The sequence below is a fragment of the Boleophthalmus pectinirostris genome, unplaced genomic scaffold (assembly GCF_026225935.1).
Source record: "Boleophthalmus pectinirostris isolate CB_2022bp ecotype Guang Dong unplaced genomic scaffold, ASM2622593v1 HiC_scaffold_8, whole genome shotgun sequence".
In the NCBI taxonomy this organism is placed as follows: domain Eukaryota; kingdom Metazoa; phylum Chordata; class Actinopteri; order Gobiiformes; family Gobiidae; genus Boleophthalmus; species Boleophthalmus pectinirostris.
Genome location: NW_026571515.1, coordinates 930,532 through 952,948, shown reverse-complemented (window position 1 = coordinate 952,948; position 22,417 = coordinate 930,532). Strand labels below are relative to the sequence as shown.

Genomic DNA, 22,417 nt, shown 5'->3' with positions numbered 1-22,417 from the left:
GGTGGTGTAAAATCCTTCTGGTGGTGATTAGAACAAAAACAAAACTTTCTTGTAAAGCTGTATTTTCCTTCTTTCTTTCTCTTTCTCTCCTGGAGAACTGTGATGTAAGATTATATGACAAAAGACTCGTGCCACATGATCTCGCAAGGCAAAACTACCACAAGATTTCACATTTGGCTTGAGCAAAAAATACAAAGTTCCGTCTCTTGAGAAGCTGTAGTTCTGAAAGCCAATAATTAAAATGATTAGGGCAAATACACTGTGGACTGACACTCACAAAATCTGACTTTATCTCTTTCTCGTGAACCCAGTCTCACGTCTCATCTCTTCTTGTGAAACCTGTGCCTCGAAAACCAACATGACTCACGTGATGCAATGTCAGATCAAAAGATCCACATACGAGGGAACCACAGACGCAGCTAAGATCAATAACACAAGTGTCCAGCCTCCAGCTGCACATCTGCACAGTACCTGATGGTTTTGTCTGCTGCTCATGATCAGAAGATGTTGTGGACTGTTGTGTTGTAGTCACAGACATGAGTGAAGTCTGGTCACCTGTTTGTACAGTCAGGTCCATATCAGTGGTGGGTTTCACAGTGACTGTAGGTTCTGGTTGAAGAGTATAAGTTGGATTTAAAGCTGCATCTGAATTTTTAAAAAAGATAATGTTAGAAAGAAAATGTTATAAAACTGCTTTTGTTGCTTTTGAAAATGTTTAGAATTGATTATAAGATACATACTTTTTGTGACTTTAATCCTAAATTCATGGTTTCCATTTATTATGTTTCTTTCCACAACACACTGGTATCGTCCGGTGTCAGATTTGGTCACATTGGTGATGTTCACGTACATGATATCAAGATTCAATAAACCTTTGTACTCATATTTAATGCAGTATCTTCCTTCACATCTCTCATTTTCTGAAGTCTTGACCAAAATGTTTTCTTCTTTGTCACAGTTATTTTTACAGAAGATCTTTGTGTGTCCATTTCTATAAAACTGAAATGTACATTTAACTGTGATGTTTCCTCCTTCAGCCACAAGATGAACATCCTCTGCTCTGATGAAACCAGACAGTCCATACAGCACACTGTTCACAAAATATATCCATTAAGTTCATAATTCAGGAAAGAACAAAACTGTGAAAACATTATATTCTGCATTTCAATACAATTTTCAGAATCAGTATCCGTCTCTTCTCCTCAAACCCAGTTTCTTTCAGACATGTATTGTACTGTAACTCAGATCACTTAATCAAAGACGCTCGACTGCACTAATTTAATTTATGTTATAATGTCGTTTCCTCATCACAAACACACACAGAGTTGTCAGATGAAGAAAAGAAGAAGAAGAAGAGCGCTTCACTGGGTTATAAATAAAATAAAAAGCAGCAGTACATGTGCTCTACGAGGGTTAAAATTAAAATCTAGACAGAACGTCGCCCTTATTGAAAAATGTTAAAGTTTGTAATGTACAAACCCAAGACCCCGACTGGACTGAACATAGTAAAAGTGGAGTTTTGTTTCATTCTGACATGTTTAACACACAACCCCTGCATATTTAAAGTTCTTCTGACAAAGGGAAAACACTTCGTTCCACTTTGTGATGTCGTGTACAGTAAACACAGGAAGTGCTTCAGGGTTTTGCACACTTCACTAAAATCATTTTGGTAATTTCAGGCCTGCATTTGCATTTTAAGTTACAGCTTTTGATTTAGCCTCATCAAATCGTTTCATTCCTCAGTGCAGCAGCAGATATGAGACACTTTCTTTAATCATTTCAACAAAACAAAAGGTAAAACAAGAATATTCAGAAATAAAAGCAAGTTTTTTAAGAGTATTTAAGTAAGTAAAGCTGTTCAGTCGAGGCCAGTGACTGAAACAAAACTCAGCTCCAGGTTTGTTTGTGACACTTTATAACACAAGTCAATTCTGTCATATAAATATGAGACTTTTAAAAGTGCACCATGAAACTTATTTTGGTGGAGGGTCAGCCACCTGCTCGTCATTGCTTTGCTGGGATGTTCCACATTAAGGCATTAAACCAGCCTGTGTCCATGGAGACAAGCAGGTGACACCACGAAGTCAAGTTACAGGTCAGTTCTGTGGGGAGGTGACCCCAGCAGTGCAAGTTTTTTCGAGTAACATTTAGCAATAAAACACTTTAAATTGAATGAATGCTGGATAGTTCTGTTTAATGCCATAATGCGGAACATTTCAGGCACTGCAATACATCTCCCTCCAGAAAAACATAGTGGAATAATAATGAAATAAAGTGAAAAACTAAAAAAACCTGACAATTAAACGAAACACTAAATTGCACTTTGTTCTTGAATTTGAAGAAGCACATGTTAAGAAAATATCTGGGCTACTGTTAAAGGTGCATTACGTAACTTTTTCCGATGGAGACGTCATTGCTTCGTCTGGAATGTTTCACAATATGGTACTGAACATTTCTATTTTCCTGGAGACCAAACCAGACCAAGTTAAAGGTCAGATTCTGCATGGAGACTGTCCCTACGTGCGGTGACCAACAGAACTCTGGCCCCTTCTGTGGCCCCTGTGTCCTGCAGGTGCTGGGGCCAGGTGCTGGGGCCAGGTGCTGGGGCCAGGTGCTGGGGTGAGGAGAGTGCTCGTGTTGTTGTGTTTTTTTGTTTGTTTTTTTATTTTTTTTATTCGGACAGTAATACATAGAACATAAATAAAAAAAATAATAATAATAAAAAAAAAACAAAAACGTAAATACACAGATATAACACAAAAAGTAAGTATTTCTATTCTATAATAACAGGACTGAACTAGAAAGTCAGTCAGAGAGCACAGACTCCACCAAGGACCACAGTCCCCCTCATATTCATTGTGTTTTCCATAAATATTTGTCTCGTATCTTTCAGTTTGGAATATGAAAGAGGATCCCATTGTCCATCCCTGAGTCAAACTTCATGGGGTTTGGTCAATAATTAACCCAGATATTGAGAAACTAAATTTTGGCCCCATTTACCACAGTGTGAACTCAAAATTTCAAAGTGATCCAGAATCCAGGATTTCTTCCGGATCAAACCCCAAAATGAAATCAGTTCTTCCTTTTCACATTTCCAACAAATCCTGAAAATTTCATCAAAATCAGTCCATAACTTTTTGAGTTATGTTGCTAACAGACAAACAAACAAACAAACAACAAACAAACAAACAAACAAACAAACAAACAGACAAACAAACAACAAACAGACAAACAAACAAACAAACAACAGACAAACAAACAAACAACAAACAAACAAACAGACAAACAAACAAACAAACAAACAGACAAACAAACAAACAACAAACAAACAACAAACAACACAAACAAACAAACAAACAAACTGGCAAAAACATAACCTCCTTGGCGAAGGTAATAAATGTTACACAGAATTTTGCTTGTGTCTGAAAAAGTAGTGGGAGGATCCAGTTCGAGGTTTTGTTCATCTTTGTTCATCTTTGTTCATCTTTGCGTCGTACAAAACATAAGTAGATGTTCTCTTTGTTTTGTTGTTTGCTATAAACTTTTCCTTATTGTGTTTTGGTCTCATTTGCGAGCGTCATGCATGAGCGGCAGCATGACTCTGGGTACAGCGTCTTAAAGGTGCAGCAGAGTCAGAAGAGCAGCTGCATTTATTCTGGTTTCATAACTAATGTAGATTCTGTTTGTTTCTGAGTTTTTATTCACTTCTGTTATTGTTCACTGTTGTGTTTAGAGTTTGTTTAATATATCCATGTGACTGAATTTGATCAATTTAGTCATGATTTCTTAACATTAATTTAATATGTCGCCCATTACACGTTATAAAACACCTTAATATTAAATACAAACTCTCTCTCTGTCCATCACACATTAGTGGTGCTGTTCCTTCCTTTATGAAAAACCTATTTTTAGATGTTCTTTACAAACGTACTCAAAAGTGACTAAAAAAGTCCAAATGCATTTAGTACATATATATTTATTTTTGGTTTCTCTAAAGTGTCCATCCAAATGCACCGTGTACTCACCGTGTAAAATGACGGCGACGACGTGACAAAGCTTCATTTTTGCGTCTGTACAGTTTGTCGCACTCGGTTTGTTGTGAAGCAGGAACTACGCTGTAACCACTTCTCAAAATAAAAGATGACAAATTGTGTCACCTCCCTTTTGGTCAGAGTCGTGTGAGCTGCTGCTGCATGTTTCTTCATTTGAGTTTTGTTTGCCTTGAACTGCCTTAATTATGATTATGATTATGGTGATTATTATGTTTCTGATTCTGATTATTATTATTAGAAAGATGTTTAACAGTCAAAGGACACATTTTAACTTATGTTTTGTCTTGTTTCCATGGTTATTTACACCACAGTGTCCCTCGTTTATCGCGGAGGTGATGTTCTAAAAATAACTCACGATAGGTGAAATCCGCGAAGTATCAACTTTATATTTTACAATTATTACATCTGTTTTAAGGCTGTAAAACCTCTCACCACACACTTTATACACTTTTCTTAGACTTAAAACTTATTGCTGCTGTCGTCCTTATGTTATTTTCCGATGCACAGGTTTTTGGAGACTCGCACCCGCGCAGTGCAGCACCACACCCACACACACCTGCCCGTTAAGTATATTATATCAAACTGTAGCGCTGCACACACCAGGACTGAACCGAGACTAAACCAGGACTGAACCGAGACTAAACCAGGACTGAACCGAGACTAAACCAGGACTGAACTAGGACTAAAACAGGACTCAGTGTCAGAACGGGATCGAAGATGACGGCAGGAGAAAGGACCTCAGCTGCACACCTCCCGAAGGTAAGCGTGGCCGTAGCCCGATCACACTTTCAGTGTCCCGGTTATTAGAAACCAGGTTACTGTAGCTGGTTTATTCAGATAGTAACATGGATACTGTGGCATGTAAACGCAGTTTCCCGGTTAATGCAACATAAAGTTGAGTCACATGAGTCCAAAAGACACTTTCCAGCCTTTCACCACAACAGTAGAGACATAAATAAATTGACCAACATAAATAAAGTGACCAAACGAGTGAAATGATGTAAAATAAAGAGCTGCACTAAACCTGCACATGTACAATCTGCACTCGTGTGACGCTGAAAAACTAAAACATGAACTATCTCCTGTACAACACACACACAGAACAGACTCACCATCATCAGCACCTCTTCTGTCACAGAAACAACTCACATAATCCACAGAGTCGAGTCATTTAGTCCAAAAGAAACTGAATCACATCAGCGACACAAGGAGCGAGTTGTTTTTATCACCGCTAACAGTTTATGCTAATTAGCCAAACGGTCTTAAGTTTCGTTTCTGTAAAACGTAAACAAATGTGATCAGAGCTGAATGATCTGATCAAACAGCTGATGTGTCTATAGTGTTTATGGTTTAGATGTTGTAAAGTTGAGTTTATTTGTTGTTTGTTGGTTTGATGTGAGCAGTGGATTGTGGGAGATCTCGTAGCTCGTTAGCTTCTTATGCTAAAGGAGCTCACGGTTTGTATTTTTCCTGGTTTATTAAATTGATTTAAGTTCATTTTTGTGCATTTGTAAGATTATGTGAAGAAACCAGGACACTCCATTTGATCATGTCCACGTGGACATGAGTGTCCAGGTTTGTCAGTGAACATGTAAACACAGAAACACGAACACTGACATGACCAGGACATGGAGAATAACCAGGACACTGATGAACATGTGACTCACTCATTGACTTGAGGTTCTGGTTCAAGAGTATAAGCTGGATTTAAAGCTGCATCTTAAATAAATGATAATGTTAGAAAGAAAATGTTAAATATTAAAAATGCTTTTGTTGCTTTTGAAAATGTTTAGAATTGATTATAAGATACATACTTTTTGTGAGTTCAGTCCTAAATGTCTGAGTTCCATATTTTATTATGTAGTTTCTTTTCAAAACACACTGGTATTGTCCAGAGTCAACTCTGGTCCCACTGACGAGGCTCACGTACATGATACACGTACATGATACACGTACATGATACACGTACACGATACACGTACACGATACACGTACACGATACACGTACACACACGTACATACACGTACACGATACACGTACATGATACACGTACATGATACACGTACACACGTACATACACGTACATACACGTACATATACACGTACACGATACACACGTACACGTACACGTACACGTACACGATACACGTACATACACGTACATACACGTACACGTACACACGATACACGTACACGATACACGTACATACACGTACACGATACACGTACACGATACACGATACACGTACACGATACACGTACACGTATACACGTACACGTACACGTACACGTACACGATACACGTATACACGATACACGTACATACACGTACACGATACACGTACACGATACACGTACACGATACACGTACACGTATACACGTACACGATACATACACGATACACGATACACGTACACGATACACGTACACGATACACGTATACACGTACATACACGTACATACACGTACACGTATACACGTACACGACACGTACACGTACACGATACACGTACACGATACACGTACACGTACACGATACACGTACACGATACACGTACACGATACACGTACACGATACACGTACACGTACACGTACACGTACACGATACACGACACGATACACGTACATACACGTACACGTACACGATACACGTACACGATACACGTACATACACGTACACGATACACGTACATACACGTACATACACGTACACGATACACGTACACGTACACGTACACACGATACACGTACATACACGTACATGATACACGTACATGATACACGTACATATACACGTACACACGTACATACACGTACACGTACACGATACACGTACATACACGTACACGTACATACACGTACACACGTACACGACACGTACACGATACACGTACACGATACACGATACACGATACACGATACACGATACACACAGATACACGTACACGATACACGTACACGATACACGTACATACACGTACACGTACACGTACACGATACACGTACATACACGTACATACACGTACACGACACGTACACGTACACGATACACGTACACGATACACGTACACGATACACGTACACGATACACGTACACGTACACGATACACGTACATGATACACGTACATGATACACGTACATGATACACGTACATGATACACGTACATGATACACGTACACGTACAGATACACGTACACGTACACGTACACGTACACGTACATATACACGTACATGTACACGTACACGTACACGTACACGTACACGTGATACACTGTGCCTGATAACAGACACTGAGCACTGCTCACAAAATATACTTATTTTTATAACATGATTCAAATAACACAAACATATGTCACACTGACTTCATTTATTTAGTCTAAATGATATAAGACTGATGACATCAAATTACATGTAAAATATTTATAGTTGGTTTTAATAGATTTAGACAGGACGTGTATGGAGCCTCTTACTGTTGTTAAATGTTAGTAGAGTCAAAACTGCAACAACAAACAGAAAAACAAATACAGCCTGTGTGCACCTCCCCCCGTTTCACAAAGTTACAGTAAAAAGCTGCTAAACTAAAGCCAAATCTGATCATTTTATGGAATACAGTTTTGCAAAGATAAAAGTTTAAAGGTATAGATCAGTTTAGTCAGAAAAGGTCAGTGTAACTCACCGAGAAACAGGAGAACAGCCACACAGAGCCTCATAGTTGTTCTTTTATTTGCAGAGACGTTTATAATGCTGCTGTCTGCTCTAACACACTTTATCTAAACAGGAACAACTGGGCTTTTTAATAAGTAAAATCAATGTTCTCTTTCTATCCCACTTCCTTAAAAAGGAGGTATTTTTTTCCTAGTGAGTATTAACTGCTCACAAATAACACATTTAGAGCAAAAATTTAGTCTCAGCATGAAAACTGTCTTATTTATTGAAACTAACACTTTGATTCTTAAAGATGCACTATGTCACTTTTTGGTTGGGAGTCTGTCTCTACTTTCTACATGTCATTTCTCTGTCTGGAAATGTTCCACAGTATGACATTAAACATCTGTTACATTTAGTCAGTTACAGGTGGTTTTAAAGCTCAAACTTTCTGTCTGTGACTGTAACTGGGTCTGGGTTGGTTTCCATGACGATGATAAGGTTTAATGCCATACTGTGAAACATTTCAGACAAAACAATAACATCTTCATGGAGACTTTTTTTTTTTTTTTCAATCTTTTGCACTCAGTTATTTCTCTGTACAGTTGGAGCACTGAAAAAAAAAGGTCGCTGGATTTGTGTAAAAAAGTTCTGGAAAAGAGCTGCAGGCAATAAAATGATGTTTAGGCTTTGAAACTTCATTTGATCTCCTCTACACATATTTTTCTCACAACATGAACGTCACTTTTTCATGTTGATGAAATTTGATTAAATCCTGCTGAATATGCAGATTTATCTTATGTTGCCTTATCATGAAATGTATAAGTTTGTATAATTTAATTTAATTGATCTAATTCTGTAAAATAATACAAAAAACAGTCTTTAGTTTTCCACATTTCTGTTTTGTCTTAAACAGAATCAAACACACAGAGACACACAGTTTGGAGCTGGACAGTGTGAAGATTTATTCCAGTGAAGCTCTGGTCTGTGGACACAGAATCACACATGATGATCACATTCTGATCATCTACTCTGTTCTACATGTTTAAATACACTTAAAGTATTTATTACTACAATAATGGACCAGAACAGAAGAACAAGAACATTAGAAGTGTATCTGCAGAAACAAAACTCACCATGTGCTGCTTTTCTTCCTCTAAACACAGTAACAGGGAGGGCATCTGGTATAAAGTCTCCTAGTGCCACATCACCCTGTAGAAACACAATCACTGTTTCAATAGAAGTTACATTTTGAAATATTTGTTTAAAATCATTTGAGTTGGTTTATTTACTTTGTTCATCTGTGTTTTGTTCTCAAACATCTTCCTTTTTTCTGAAACATCAACTGTAACATTCATGAACTTCCTCACAGCTGCAGCAGAACCTGGACGTGTCTGTGTTTGTAGACGACTGGAACAAACACATTTAAATCTGAGTCCAACTGTCCCACTCTTGTAGATGAACAGTCAAATAGAATTTGTTTCCAGGAGTCCTGACATTAACTCTAATTTCAAATAAAACACCACAAACATGTTTTAACAATGACGACTTTCTAGTCCAGAGAAACAGATAAAATCTTTGAAAAGTCTCACCTCCAGATCAGCTCCATGATCCTCCTGCTCCACACTGTGTCTCTGCTCTTGTCTCTGTCCTGTTACATCTGAAGTTTCCCTCCAAAAGTTTTGTGGAGGAGAATTCCAGAGGGACGAGCCTCACCACAGATTAGAATAAAATCATGTTTCCTCAACCTGATTAAAACCTGCAGGTTGAACATCAGACACAATCACGTGACCTTTGTAACATTTAAACATGCTTCACAGAGAAACGTAAAAAAGTCATGTTATTGTTGTAAAAATTTTTTTTTTTGCAATTTGAGCAACTCCTCTTGGGCAATTTTTTTCAGTGAGTCTTGGCCAAGTTGATGATGAAGCAAACCAAACTGTAATTCTGTTTAATTATGACTCATTTGCTGCCCTAGTGTATTTTGTATATAATATTTCATGTATGTAGGACCAGGGTGGTGGGTGGGTGGGTTTGGGTCAGTTTAGTTCTAAGGGTGGGGTTGTTGGGCTAGAAAGTGTTGAAAAAAATACAAAATAAAAATAAATAAATAAATGAAATAATAAAAATATAATAATAATCATCATCAGAACTTGACCTGAAATAAATACACTAAAAAGCTTTATATTTTTGCATTGTTTTATACTGTATTTCTTTTGTATTTTAGACACAGAAAGAGGAGAACTTTTTCAGGACTTTCTCATTCAGACATTTTAATCATGTTTAATGAAATGATAATGTTTAAACAGGTCTGAAAAATGTTTAGTTTACAAGGAAATGACACACATATGAAAGAAAACGACATTTTAAAAGATTTTAAAATGTTATTCTGTTTTCCCCTCGACAAAAACATACCCAGAATTGTATTTTGTTTCATTCACATGTTTATTTAATCCATTAATTCAAAGTCGTCTTCTCTGAACACTCAAAAATGTTTATTATTATTTTGCCTGGATTGTTGCGTCACATGTAAAAATATTCCCGACATATTCAGCATCACTTTTGACATGACTGGGTGTAGTCAGAGGCTTTGATCAGCAGGGGGCGGTGTTGCTGCTGGGTGGGGGCTGTGGGTGGAGGGAGCTGTAGATGTGGGTGTGGTCTCTTGTGTCTGCACTGAGACTCTGGTAAGTGGAGTCTGCAGGCTCTGAAGGGGGAGCTGGACAGTTCTCGTTCATTACAACCTAAAAATACAAGAGACACGTGAGAATAAAAAGTGAGATGTGAAGTGCTCAAAGCCTTTACTTCTACTCAACACTGGTTTTCATGTTTAGTGTAAAAGAGTTCATGTGATTTAAGTCACAGATATAAGAGGTTTTGACTGTAATAATACACAACGTGACACAATGATGAGTCCATTTTCATTCTCAGCCCTTGACATCTTCATCAGATCCAGTGTAAATATGTAAACCTCACCTCATCATTTGCTTCATTCTCTGCAAATACAAACATGGACAGTGAACAGATTGTGGATTGATCAATTCATATTTCAGATGAGCAAATACATTTCCTCATTGGCCAAAAATATTTTCTCTTACCATTTTGTACTTTCCTTTTTCTGTAGAAGACCAGTGCACACAGTGTGATTAGGACCACAGGGATCAGAGTCAACAGCAGCAGAAACCTGGACACTGGACAGAAAAGTAGTGACCTAATCAATCTGGATCAGAAAAACTCAGACAATACAAATAGAGAAGGATCAATAACACAAGTGTCCAGCCTCCAGCTGCACATCTCCACAGTATCTGATGGTTTTGTCTGCTGCTCATGATCAGAAGATGTTGTGGACTGTTGTGTTGTAGTCACAGACATGAGTGAAGTCTGGTCACCTGTTTGTACAGTCAGGTCCATATCAGTGGTGGGTTTCACAGTGACTGTAGGTTCTGGTTGAAGAGTATAAGTTGGATTTAAAGCTGCATCTGAAATAAAAAAAATAAAAAAAGATAACGTTAGAAAGAAAATGTTATAAAACTGCTTTTGAAAATGTTTAGAATTGATTATAAGATACATACTTTTTGTGACTTTAATCCTAAATTCATGGTTTCCATCTATTATGTAGATTCTTTCCAAAACACACTGGTATCGTCCGGTGTCAGCTTTGGTCACATTGGTGATGTTCACGTACATGATATAACGATTCCATAAACCTTTGTATTCATATTTAATGCAGTATCTTCCTTCACATCTCTCATTTTCTGAAGTCTTGACCAAAATGTTTTCTTCTTTGTCACAGTTATTTTTACAGAAGATCTTTGTGTGTCCATTTATATAAAACTGACATCCAACTGTGATGTTTCCTCCTTCAGCCGCCTCATAAACTCCCTCTGCTCTGATGAAACCAGACAGTCCATACAGCACTGTTCACAAAATATATGCATTTTTTTTACGTGATACCAAAAACACAAATATATGTCACATTTACTTTATTTATTTATTCTGAATTATACAGGATTGATGAAATAAAGTTAAGCCATTGATGTTCATTTTGTCTTCTTATAGACTTTAACTTCTTGGGTTCTTTTTAAAGACAATGCAGTAAAGTGTATTTACCTTGTTGACATGTTTCGGCTGCTGCATCTTCAGATCTGTCCTGTGTTGGTGGTGACGTGTCGTATATCAGCTGTTGTTACTTCCTGTAGGCGTGGTCAGACCTGATGGACCTGCAGGTCGCTCAGACTGACCACGCCTCCCGTCGCCCGGTGTCTCTGGAGGAGGGTGTCCCAGGTGTGTTATCAATAAAACCAACAAACCCCGGAAAAAAACACAACAATGCAACACAGGGCAGCAGGACAAGAACATAGTCACACTACCGAACATCAGAGGAATAACCGAACCCATCCAGAGACATGAAAAAACACAACAGAAACATTGGAGTAAAACCAGACACAAAACTCCGCCAACTACTCGTACACCCAAGGACAAAATCCACAAGAAAAAAATGCAACACCATCTACGAAATCAATGCAAATCATGTAATAAATCATACACAGGGGAAACAGGCCGAGGCATTTCACATCCGAAAAAGGAACACAAAAGGAATGCGAGAAAGGAAACGTCAGGGAGACTCACCAGAACAACAAAAAGACAAAGCAGAACAGGAAAACCTAAAATCCGCCATATCAGACACTGTAAAAGGAACAACCACATTATGGATCAGGTCGGGGCTCGGGTCATTGGATCAGAAAACAACAAGTTCAAACTCTGGATCAAGGAGACGGTGAAATCAGGAAACGAGGCTCGGAGCATTAACCGTGATGACGGAGCGTTCCTCCTTTCACACACCTGGGACACCCTCCTCCAGAGACACCGGGCGAGGGAGGCGTGGTCAGTCTGAGCGACCTGCCAGGTCCATCAGGTCTGACCACGCCCACAGGAAGTAACAACAGCTGATATACGACACGTCACCACCAACACCAGGACAGATCTGAAGATGCAGCAGCCGAAACATGTCAACAAGGTAAATACACTTTACTGCATTGTCTTTAAAAAGAACCCAAGAAGTTAAAGATGAAATAAAGTTACATATAAAATAGTTCTAGTTTATTTGAACACATTTAAAACTGGATGGAGCCTCTTACTGCTAGAAACATACTACCACCACTGCTGCTCTCTAACCTGCACATAGAAGACACAACAAGTTCTTCTCCTTCTCACTATATGGGACAGAACATGTCTCATGTGAAAGTCAGAACCCAGATCCCTCACTGAGCTGCAGAAGCTGCACTAGCACCGACTCATGATGCTGCAGGTTCTGGGGGCTTGTGATGATTCGATCGAGAGGCAATTAGTTTAAACCAACTGGATTTCAGCACTGAAACTGGCAACACAAATGAGTCCAGACGACCACCGCTGAACCTTCTACACTAACCACGAACGAACGAATCAGGATCACAAAACACACAAGATTATAACATGAACAACTTGGCCCTCTGTCCAGTGTTTTTGTCATTAAGAATAAATCATCAGCTTTACATTTGTACAAGTTTAAGACAAGAATCAACTGACAATCTCACATACAGTCTTTAAACGTTTTAGAAAACAATAAACAACAGAAAAACAAATACAGCCTGTGTGCACCTCCCCCCGTTCACAAAGTTACAGTAAAANTCAGAGGGACCTTCAACTCGCACCTCCGGGAGGACTTCTCCCGGTTCCGGGGGAGGCTGGAGTATGGAGTCCGAGTGCTTCATTCTCGCCTTATTGTCAATGCGGCTGCTCGGCTGTGGGCGTAAGGTCTGTGGTGCCTGTCCGGCGCAACCCCAGAACGGTGGTGGACACCGGAAGTAAGGATGCTGTCAGCTGAAGAAGGAGTCCTATGGCCTTGCTGGCTCGGGGGACTCCTGAGGCAGCTGACGGGTACCGGCGGGGCCAAGCGTGCTGCAGCCCGTGTGGTCGCGGAGGCAAAAACTCGGAGCTGGGAGGAGTTCGGGGAGCCGGAGAAGGACTATCGACGGCCTCAAAGAGATTCTGGCAAACCGTCCGGCGCCTCAGAGGGGAAAGCATTTCTTCACCAACACTGTTTACAGTGCGAGAGCTGCTACCTCGACGACGTTGTCCGCGGTGAAGGACACTTTGAGGATCTCTCAATCCCACCGTCACGTCCTCCGAGGAGGCCGAGGCTGGGGACTCGGAGGGACTCATCCATCACCCTGGCCGAGTCACTGAGGGGTTGGAAGCTCCTTGGTGGCAAGGCTCCGGGTTGGATGAGATCCGTCCTGAGTACCTGAAGTCTCTGATTTGTGGTCTTGGCTGACACGCCTCTTCAACACGCGTCGGTCGGGGACAGTACCTCTGACTGGCAAACCGGGGTGGTGTCCCTCTGTATAAGAAGGGGACCGGAGTGTTGTTCCAACTATAGGGGGATCACACTTCTCAGCTTCCCGGTAAGGTCTATGCCAGGGACTGGAGAGGAGAATCCGGCCGATAGTCGAACCTCGGATTCAGGAGAGCAGTGTGGTTTTCGTCTGGCCGTGGAACACTGACCAGCTCTCACTCTCCATCGGTGCTCGAGGTTCATGGGAGTTTCCCAACCAGTCCACGTGTGTTTTTGATCTGAGAAGCTTTCGACGTCCTCGTGGTGTCCTGTGGGTGCTCTGGGGTATGGGGTCCGGGGCCCTTTCTAAGGCGTCCGGTCCCTGTATGACCGGAGCGAGCTGTGTTCATTGCCGGCAGTAAGCAGACCTGTTCCCGTGCATGTTGGACTCCGCAGGGCTGCCCTGTCACCGGTTCTGTTCATTGTTTTATGGACAGAATTTCTAGGCGCAGTCAGGGGTCAGAAGGGGGTCCGGTTTGGGACCACAGGATCTCATCTGTGTTGCGGACGATGTTGTTCTGTTGCTTCATCGAAGCCAGGACCTGCATGTGCACGGGCGGTTTGCAGCAGTGTGAAGCGGCTGGGATGGGATCAGCTCTTCCAAGTCAGAGGCCATGGTTCTCGACCGGAAAAGGTGTCTTGCCCTCTCGGGTGGGTGGGAGTCTTTGCCTCAAGTGGAGGGTTCAAGTATCTCGGGGTCTGTTCACGAGTGAGGGAGGAACGTGAGATTGACAGGCGGATCGGTGCAGCTTCGGCATGATGCGGCGCGTATCGGTCGTGTGGTGAAAGGAGCTGAGTCGAAAGGCGAAGCTTCTCGATTTACCGGTCAGTTTCGTTCCTACTCTCACCTATGGTCATGAGCTCTGGGTATGACCAAAGGACGAGATCTGGATACAACGCTCGAAATGAGTTTCCTCCGCAGGGCGGGGCGCTCCCTTAGAGACATGAGGAGCTCAGTCACACGGAGAGTTGGAGTAGGCCGCTGTCCTCCACGTCGAGAGGAGCCAAGTCCGGATCCCTCCTGGGCCTCCCTCGGGAGGTGTTCCGGCATGTCCCGCGGGAGGCCCCGGGAAGACCCAGGACACGCTGAGACATGTCTCTCGGCTGGGAACACCTCGGTCCCCCGGAGGAGATGGGGTGAAGGACGTTGTCTGATGGTGAAGGAAGTCTGCTGGACAGTCCCTTGCTTAGGCTGCTTGCCCCCGCACTGAACCCGGCCCCAGATGTTGATCTAAAATGCATGGATGATGGAGGACTGCTGGGAAAATCAGGAGCCAGTGGTTGTGTCCTTAGGCAAGGCACTTCACCCACATTGCCTAGTAAGTAAAAGTGTTGTGTGTGTGTGAGTGATGGTGGTGGTCAGAGGGACTGATGGCGCCACTTGGCAGCCACACTTCAGTCAGTCTGCCCCAGGGCACCTGTGGCTACAATAGTATCTTACCACCACGGGGTGTGGAGTGACTGAATGATGCTCTGTAAAGTGTCTTTGTGACAAATGTCTGTGAAAAGTCCTACATATTGTTTCTCAGTCAAAGGTGTCAGGTCAGTTGAACAGGAGGACTGGTCAGGGAGGGTCAGCAGATTTGTGTCAGGGCAGTTTGAGGAGAGGAAGAGCCAAAAGTGTCTCTCCTCAGTGTCCTGCAGCATCACAACAGCCTCCAGGGGGCGCCAGGTGAACACAACAGGAAAGGCCTCGCTCTTACTCTTCTCTGGGGTTTCAGTTGGTGATGAGGGGTCAAGATTGTTTTTTCTAAAAAATGTTTTCTCAAAATTAAACTCTAAATCAAGTCCTTTTTATTTTTATTTTTATTCTGCATTTAAAGGGATGATTCAGAATAAGTTCATGCTAGGATCCTTTGCACCGTGACCTCTACATTTACATCTGTAGTCAACTGCTGCTGGATAATGGGTCGGGTTTAATTGTCGACCAAATTGGGAGAAATGGGGAGAAATTCTGATGCAAATTGATGATAAAGAAAATGTGGGAACATAGGGTTTAATTTTAAAAAAACTTATCAATGAGGGAACATAAAGCTGAGGGAACATAGACACGCTCCCAGTGATGAAATGGTTCATTCCCTCACAATATTTTCTCTGGAAGATCTTCTCCCACATTTGCTGTCACATATATAAATAAAAAACATACTTACTTCACCAAACTCAAACTTCCCATTGTTCATTCCCATTGCTGACAGCAGAGGGAGCTCCAACATATAAATGCACCACTGGAAATGGAGCTAATACCTTGATTTTTGTTGTAGTTTTTTTTCCCCCAAATGTAAATATTATTAAAGGTGCATTATGCAGCTTCTGAGACAGACAGTTCTCTACTTGCTTGTGTCCATGGAGATGTTATTTCTTTACCTGGAATGTTCCACAGTCGGGCATTAAACATATTTCCATTGTATTTTTTCATGAATTCTTCCCATGTGCAGGCTTGCTTCTCCATAGATCTGACCATTAACCTGTCTCCATTGTGATTACCAAATGTATTCTCATACTGTGGAATAATCAAGGCAAAGCAGTAATATCTCCATGGAGACGAGCAGGTGGCAGAACCTTCACCAAAATGTTACACAGTGAACCTTTAAATGAAATTCTAACCTCATGGTGAAAAAAGAGAATTAAAGGAACCATTTTAGATCCACAGAATTTTCAGTTTTATTTTTTCTAAAGATGAAAATTTAAACATATTCAGCATCACTTTTGACATGATTGGTGAATTGAATTGTTATTGCTTTGTCTGGAATGTTCCACAGTACGGCATTAACCTTTCTATCTTCATGGAGACCAAACCAGACGGTGTTCCAGGTCAGATCTGTGGAGAGGCGACTCTGCTCACAGTCAGAATGCCTGTTTTTCTGGGTATTTTAGAGCAATAAAACCACCTGTAATTGAATAAATGTAAGGTAGAGCTGTTTAATGTCACACTGTGGAACATTCCTGGCAGAGCAATGACATAACCACGGAAACAACCAAATGATGGACCCTTCACCAGAAAAGTGAATGTTTTGGACAATAGACATGTGTTCTGACATTCATACAACAGTGGCAGTGTTGGACTCCATCATAATAATGACTGAATTTGATCAATTTAGTCATGATTTCTTAACATTAATTTAATATGTCGCCCATTACACATTATAAAACACCTTAATATTAAAAACACTCTCTCTCTGTCCATCATGTGTCCATATTTGCTGTTTTTTTTGTCCTTCTTGCAAAACCTATTTTTAATGCACCAAGTTCTCACCATGTAAAATGATCGCGACCTGGCAAAGCTTCATTTTTGCCTCTGCAGAGTTTGTTGCACTCGGTTTGTTAAGAAGCAGGTTTTGTGCTTCAACCACTTCTAAAAAAAAAAAAGGTGACAAATTGTGTCACCTCCTTTTTGGTCAAAGCCACAAATTGAAAAGAAGAGTCATGGGTGATTAAGTGGGTGGGGTTAGTTCTGAGGCTGCAGGGTTCGTGGGCAAGAGTGTGTTGAAAAAATAACTTGACCTGAAGTAAATGCATTAAAAAGCTTTATATTTTTGCATTGTTTTATACTGTATTTCTTTTGTATTTTAGACACAGAAAGAGGAGAACTTTTTCAGGACTTTCTCATTCAGACATTTTAATCATGTTTAATGAAATGATAATGTTTAAACAGGTCATGAAAAATGTTTAGGTTTACAAGGAAATGACACACATATGAAAGAAAACGACATTTTAAAAGATTTAAAAATGTTATTCTGTTTTCCCCTCGACAAAAACATACCCAGAATTGTATTTTGTTTCATTCACATGTTTATTTAATCCATTAATTCAAAGTCGTCTTCTCTCAACACTCAAAAATGTTTATTATTATTTTGCCTGGATTGTTGCGTCACATGTAAAAATATTCCCGACATATTCAGCATCACTTTTGACATGACTGGGTGTAGTCAGAGGCTTTGATCAGCAGGGGGCGGTGTTGCTGCTGGGTGGGGGCTGTGGGTGGAGGGAGCTGTAGATGTGGGTGTGGTCTCTTGTGTCTGCACTGAGACTCTGGTAAGTGGAGTCTGCAGGCTCTGAAGGGGGAGCTGGACAGTTCTCGTACATCACAACCTAAAAATACAAGAGACACGTGAGAATAAAAAGTGAGATGTGAAGTGCTCAAAGCCTTTACTTCTACTCAACACTGGTTTTCATGTTTAGTGTAAAAGAGTTCATGTGATTTAAGTCACAGATATAAGAGGTTTTGACTGTAATAATACACAACGTGACACAATGATGAGTCCATTTTCATTCTCAGCCCTTGACATCTTCATCAGATCCAGTGTAAATATGTAAACCTCACCTCATCATTTGCTTCATTCTCTGCAAATACAAACATGGACAGTGAACAGATTGTGGATTGATCAATTCATATTTCAGATGAGCAAATACATTTCCTCATTGGCCAAAAATATTTTCTCTTACCATTTTGTACTTTCCTTTTTCTGTAGAAGACCAGTGCACACAGTGTGATTAGGACCACAGGATCAGAGTCAACAGCACAGAAACCTGGACACTGGACAGAAAAGAGACTAATCAATCAACAGCAGACAGAACGTTTTTAAAAGCTTTTCAAGAGATTGAATGATGTTGGGGAACATTTCTGGACACTGAAAAGTAACTTAAAAAAATAACAAATAAACTGTGAACTGAATCTCACATTTTATTACAAATATGTCTAAATCTTGTTTTATCTCTTTATTGTGTCCCACCTCTAGACTCATGTGATGTAATGTCACATCACAAAAGATCAGTTGGAAAAACTCAGACAATACAAATAGAGAAGGATCAATAACACAAGTGTCCAGCCTCCAGCTGCACATCTCCACAGTACCTGATGGTTTTGTCTGCTGCTCATGATCAGAAGATGTTGTGGACTGTTGTGTTGTAGTCACAGACATGAGTGAAGTCTGGTCACCTGTTTGTACAGTCAGGTCCATATCAGTGGTGGGTTTCACAGTGACTGTAGGTTCTGGTTGAAGAGTATAAGTTGGATTTAAAGCTGCATCTGAAATTTAAAAAAAAGATAACGTTAGAAAGAAAATGTTATAAAACTGCTTTTGTTGCTTTTGAAAATGTTTAGAATTGATTATAAGATACATACTTTTTGTGACTTTAATCCTAAATTCATGGATTCCATCTATTATGTTTTCTTTCCAAAACACACTGGTATCGTCCGGTGTCAGATTTGGTCACATTGGTGATGTTCACGTACATGATATAACGATTCAATAAACCTTTGTTACTCATATTTAATGCAGTATCTTCCTTCACATCTCTCATTTTCTGAAGTCTTGACCAAAATGTTTTCTTCTTTGTCACAGTTATTTTTACAGAAGATCTTTGTGTGTCCATCCAACTTAAATGTACATCCAACTGTGATGTTTCCTCCTTCAGCCGCCTCATAAACTCCCTCTGCTCTGATGAAACCAGACAGTCCATACAGCACTGTTCACAAAATATATGCATTTTTTTACGTGATACCAAAAACACAAATATATGTCACATTTACTTTATTTATTTATTCTGAATTATACAGGATTGATGAAATAAAGTTACATATAAAATAGTTCTAGTTTATTTGAACACATTTAAAGGAACTGGATGGAGCCTCTTACTGTTCTAGAAACATACTACACTCACTGCTGCTGCTCTAACCTGCACATAGAAGACACATACAAGCTCTTCTCCTTCTCACTATATGGACAGAACATGTCTCATGTGAAAAGTCAGAACCTCCAGAATTCCCTCACTGAGCTGCAGAAGCTGCACTAGCACCGACTCATGATGCTGCAGGTTCTGGGGTTTAGGTTGTGATGATTCAGATCAGAGAGGCATTTTAGGTTTAAACCAACTGGATTTCAGCACTGAAACTGGCAACACAAATGAGTCCAGACGACCACCGCTGAAACCTTCTCTACACTGAACCACGAACGAACGAATCAGGGATCACACAAACACACAAGATTATAACATGAACAACTTGGCCCTCATGTCCAGTGTTTTTGTCATTAAGAATAAATCAATCAGCTTTACATTTGTTACCAAGTTTAAGACAAGAAATCAACTGACAATCTCACATACAGTTCCTTTAAAACGTTTTAGAAAACAATAAACAACAGAAAAACAAATACAGCCTGTGTGCACCTCCCCCCGTTTCACAAAGTTACAGTAAAAAGCTGCTAAACTAAAGCCAAATCTGATCATTTTATGGAATACAGTTTTGCAAAGATAAAAGTTTAAAGGTATAGATCAGTTTAGTCAGAAAAGGTCAGTGTAACTCACCGAGAAACAGGAGAACAGCCACACAGAGCCTCATAGTTGTTCTTTTATTTGCAGAGACGTTTATAATGCTGCTGTCTGCTCTAACACTTTATCTAAACAGGAACAACTGGGCAACTTAATGTGTAAGGCCAGTTTGATCTTACACGATCACACTTCCTTAAAACGGGGCTATTTTTTCTATGATATTATCTGCTAACACACAACATACAGTCTTTAGATCAACATGTTACCTTTTATTGCTTTGAAAACTCTATATGAAAATTTTGTCATGTGTCCATATTTGCTGTTTTTTTTGTCCTTCTTGCAAAACCTATTTTTAATGCACCAAGTTCTCACCATGTAAAATGATCGCGACCTGGCAAAGCTTCATTTTTGCCTCTGCAGAGTTTGTTGCACTCGGTTTGTTAAGAAGCAAGTTTTGTGCTTCAACCACTTCTAAAAAAAAAAAAAAAAAAGGTGACAAATTGTGTCACCTCCTTTTTGGTCAAAGCCACAAATTGAAAAGAAGAGTCATGGGTGATTAAGTGGGTGGGGTTAGTTCTGAGGCTGCAGGGTTCGTGGGCAAGAGTGTGTTGAAAAAATAACTTGACCTGAAGTAAATGCATTAAAAAGCTTTATATTTTTGCATTGTTTTATACTGTATTTCTTTTGTATTTTAGACACAGAAAGAGGAGAACTTTTTCAGGACTTTCTCATTCAGACATTTTAATCATGTTTAATGAAATGATAATGTTTAAACAGGTCATGAAAAATGTTTAGGTTTACAAGGAAATGACACACATATGAAAGAAAACGACATTTTAAAAGATTTATGTTTATAAGATGTTTGAAGAAGTTTGAGGAACAGTTTGAAGAACAGAACGTCCACATGTGCACATTTAGGTCCAAAACATTTTGGGTTGTTCATAAATATTTTTTGTAAATCATTATTAAATTGTGACTTTATTATTTCCATCAAAATGATTCAAACATCAGGTGAATATTTTATAAATCGTCTGTGGACAGAGAATCGTAAAAATATAATAAAAATATATAAATCTTTGTTTTGCCTCGTCAGGTCCAATCAGCTCAAATAACAAAGAGACTCAATAAAACCAGAAGAGTTCAGGCTTCAGGTTTCAGGAGGAGGTAGAAGTGACGTCTCCTCTGATGTTTCCACCAGGGGGCGACACCGGACGCTCCTCACACCTGAGCACCGACACTGGAGTTTATCAACCAGTGAAGACAAACTGAGCTCACACTCTGAGGTCCAGTCCTGGTCTGGTTCTGTCCTGGTCCGGTCCTGGTCCGGTCCTGGTCCGGTCCTGGTCCGGTCCTGTTTCAGTTCTGACTCAGATCCGGCTCGGGGACAAAGGCGGACTGTCCCGGAGCAGCTGGGAATGTGCCGGGTCTCAACTGTTACCATGGAAACACAAGTCAGGAACTGGAATACAGTTTAGAATATTCCTCTGGACTAAACCTCGACTGAACCAGGACCAAACCAGAACCAAACCAGGACTAAACCAGGACTAAACCAGGTCTTGTTTGTGGGTAAAATGAGTAAAACTTTTCTTTTCTTGTTTTTTTTTTTTTTACAGTGTGTCCTTTTGTTGTGAGTCATTTTTTTTTTACAGTGCACAGTCTGAACCAGACCAGACCAGACCCGGACCCCGGACCCAACTAAACAGAACTAAACAGATAAACCATAAACCAAACAGGACTAAACAGGTCTTCTAAACCAGGTCCTGGACTAAACCAGGACTAAACCACCAGGACTAAACCAGGACCAGGTCTAAACCAGGAGGAAACTAAACCAGGTCTAAACCAGGTAAACCAGGCTAAACCAGGACTAAACCCTAAACCAGGTCTAAACCAGGTCTAAACCAGTCTAAACCAGGTCTAAACCAGGTCTAAACCAGGACTAAACCAGGTCTACACTAGGGTTAAACCAGGACTAAATCAAGACTAACCCAGGACTAAACTGGGACTAAAATAGTCGGCCTTTCACCAGAATAGTTCTCTGTGTATCCTGTGTGTGTGTGTGTGTGTGTGTTGTGTGT

At 40.3% G+C, this 22,417-nt stretch overlaps 1 protein-coding gene and 1 long non-coding RNA gene across 2 annotated transcripts; both read right to left on the bottom strand.

Annotated features, from left to right (window-relative positions):
• Window positions 1-10,107: 10,107 nt before the first annotated feature.
• On the bottom strand, window positions 10,108-20,441 carry LOC129412444 (uncharacterized). Its single transcript, XM_055166439.1, has 6 exons — window positions 20,379-20,441; window positions 11,275-11,619; window positions 11,092-11,181; window positions 10,801-10,893; window positions 10,679-10,698; window positions 10,108-10,446 (listed from the first exon to the last, which is right to left on the bottom strand). The coding sequence occupies exons 1-6, from the start codon at window positions 20,410-20,412 to the stop codon at window positions 10,297-10,299; spliced, it is 732 nt and encodes a 243-aa protein (XP_055022414.1). The 5' UTR covers window positions 20,413-20,441; the 3' UTR covers window positions 10,108-10,296.
• Window positions 17,739-18,579, bottom strand: LOC129412448 (uncharacterized). The gene is made up of 3 exons (XR_008633744.1): window positions 18,519-18,579; window positions 18,397-18,416; window positions 17,739-18,164 (listed from the first exon to the last, which is right to left on the bottom strand). It is a non-coding gene; the product is annotated as an uncharacterized LOC129412448 (long non-coding RNA).
• Window positions 20,442-22,417: the final 1,976 nt, after the last annotated feature.

Excerpts from the sequence above, each read along its gene's own strand:
- LOC129412444 (XM_055166439.1), bottom strand. The coding sequence starts at position 20,412 with ATGAGGCTCTGTGTGGCTGTTCTCCTGTTTCTCG. Across the intron at positions 11,620-20,378 it reads GGCTGTTCTCCTGTTTCTCG|TGCTGTATGGACTGTCTGGT; the intron begins GTGAGTTACACT and ends TTTTGTGAACAG. Across the intron at positions 10,894-11,091 it reads GGACCTGACTGTACAAACAG|TGTCCAGGTTTCTGCTGCTG; the intron begins GTGACCAGACTT and ends TTTTCTGTCCAG.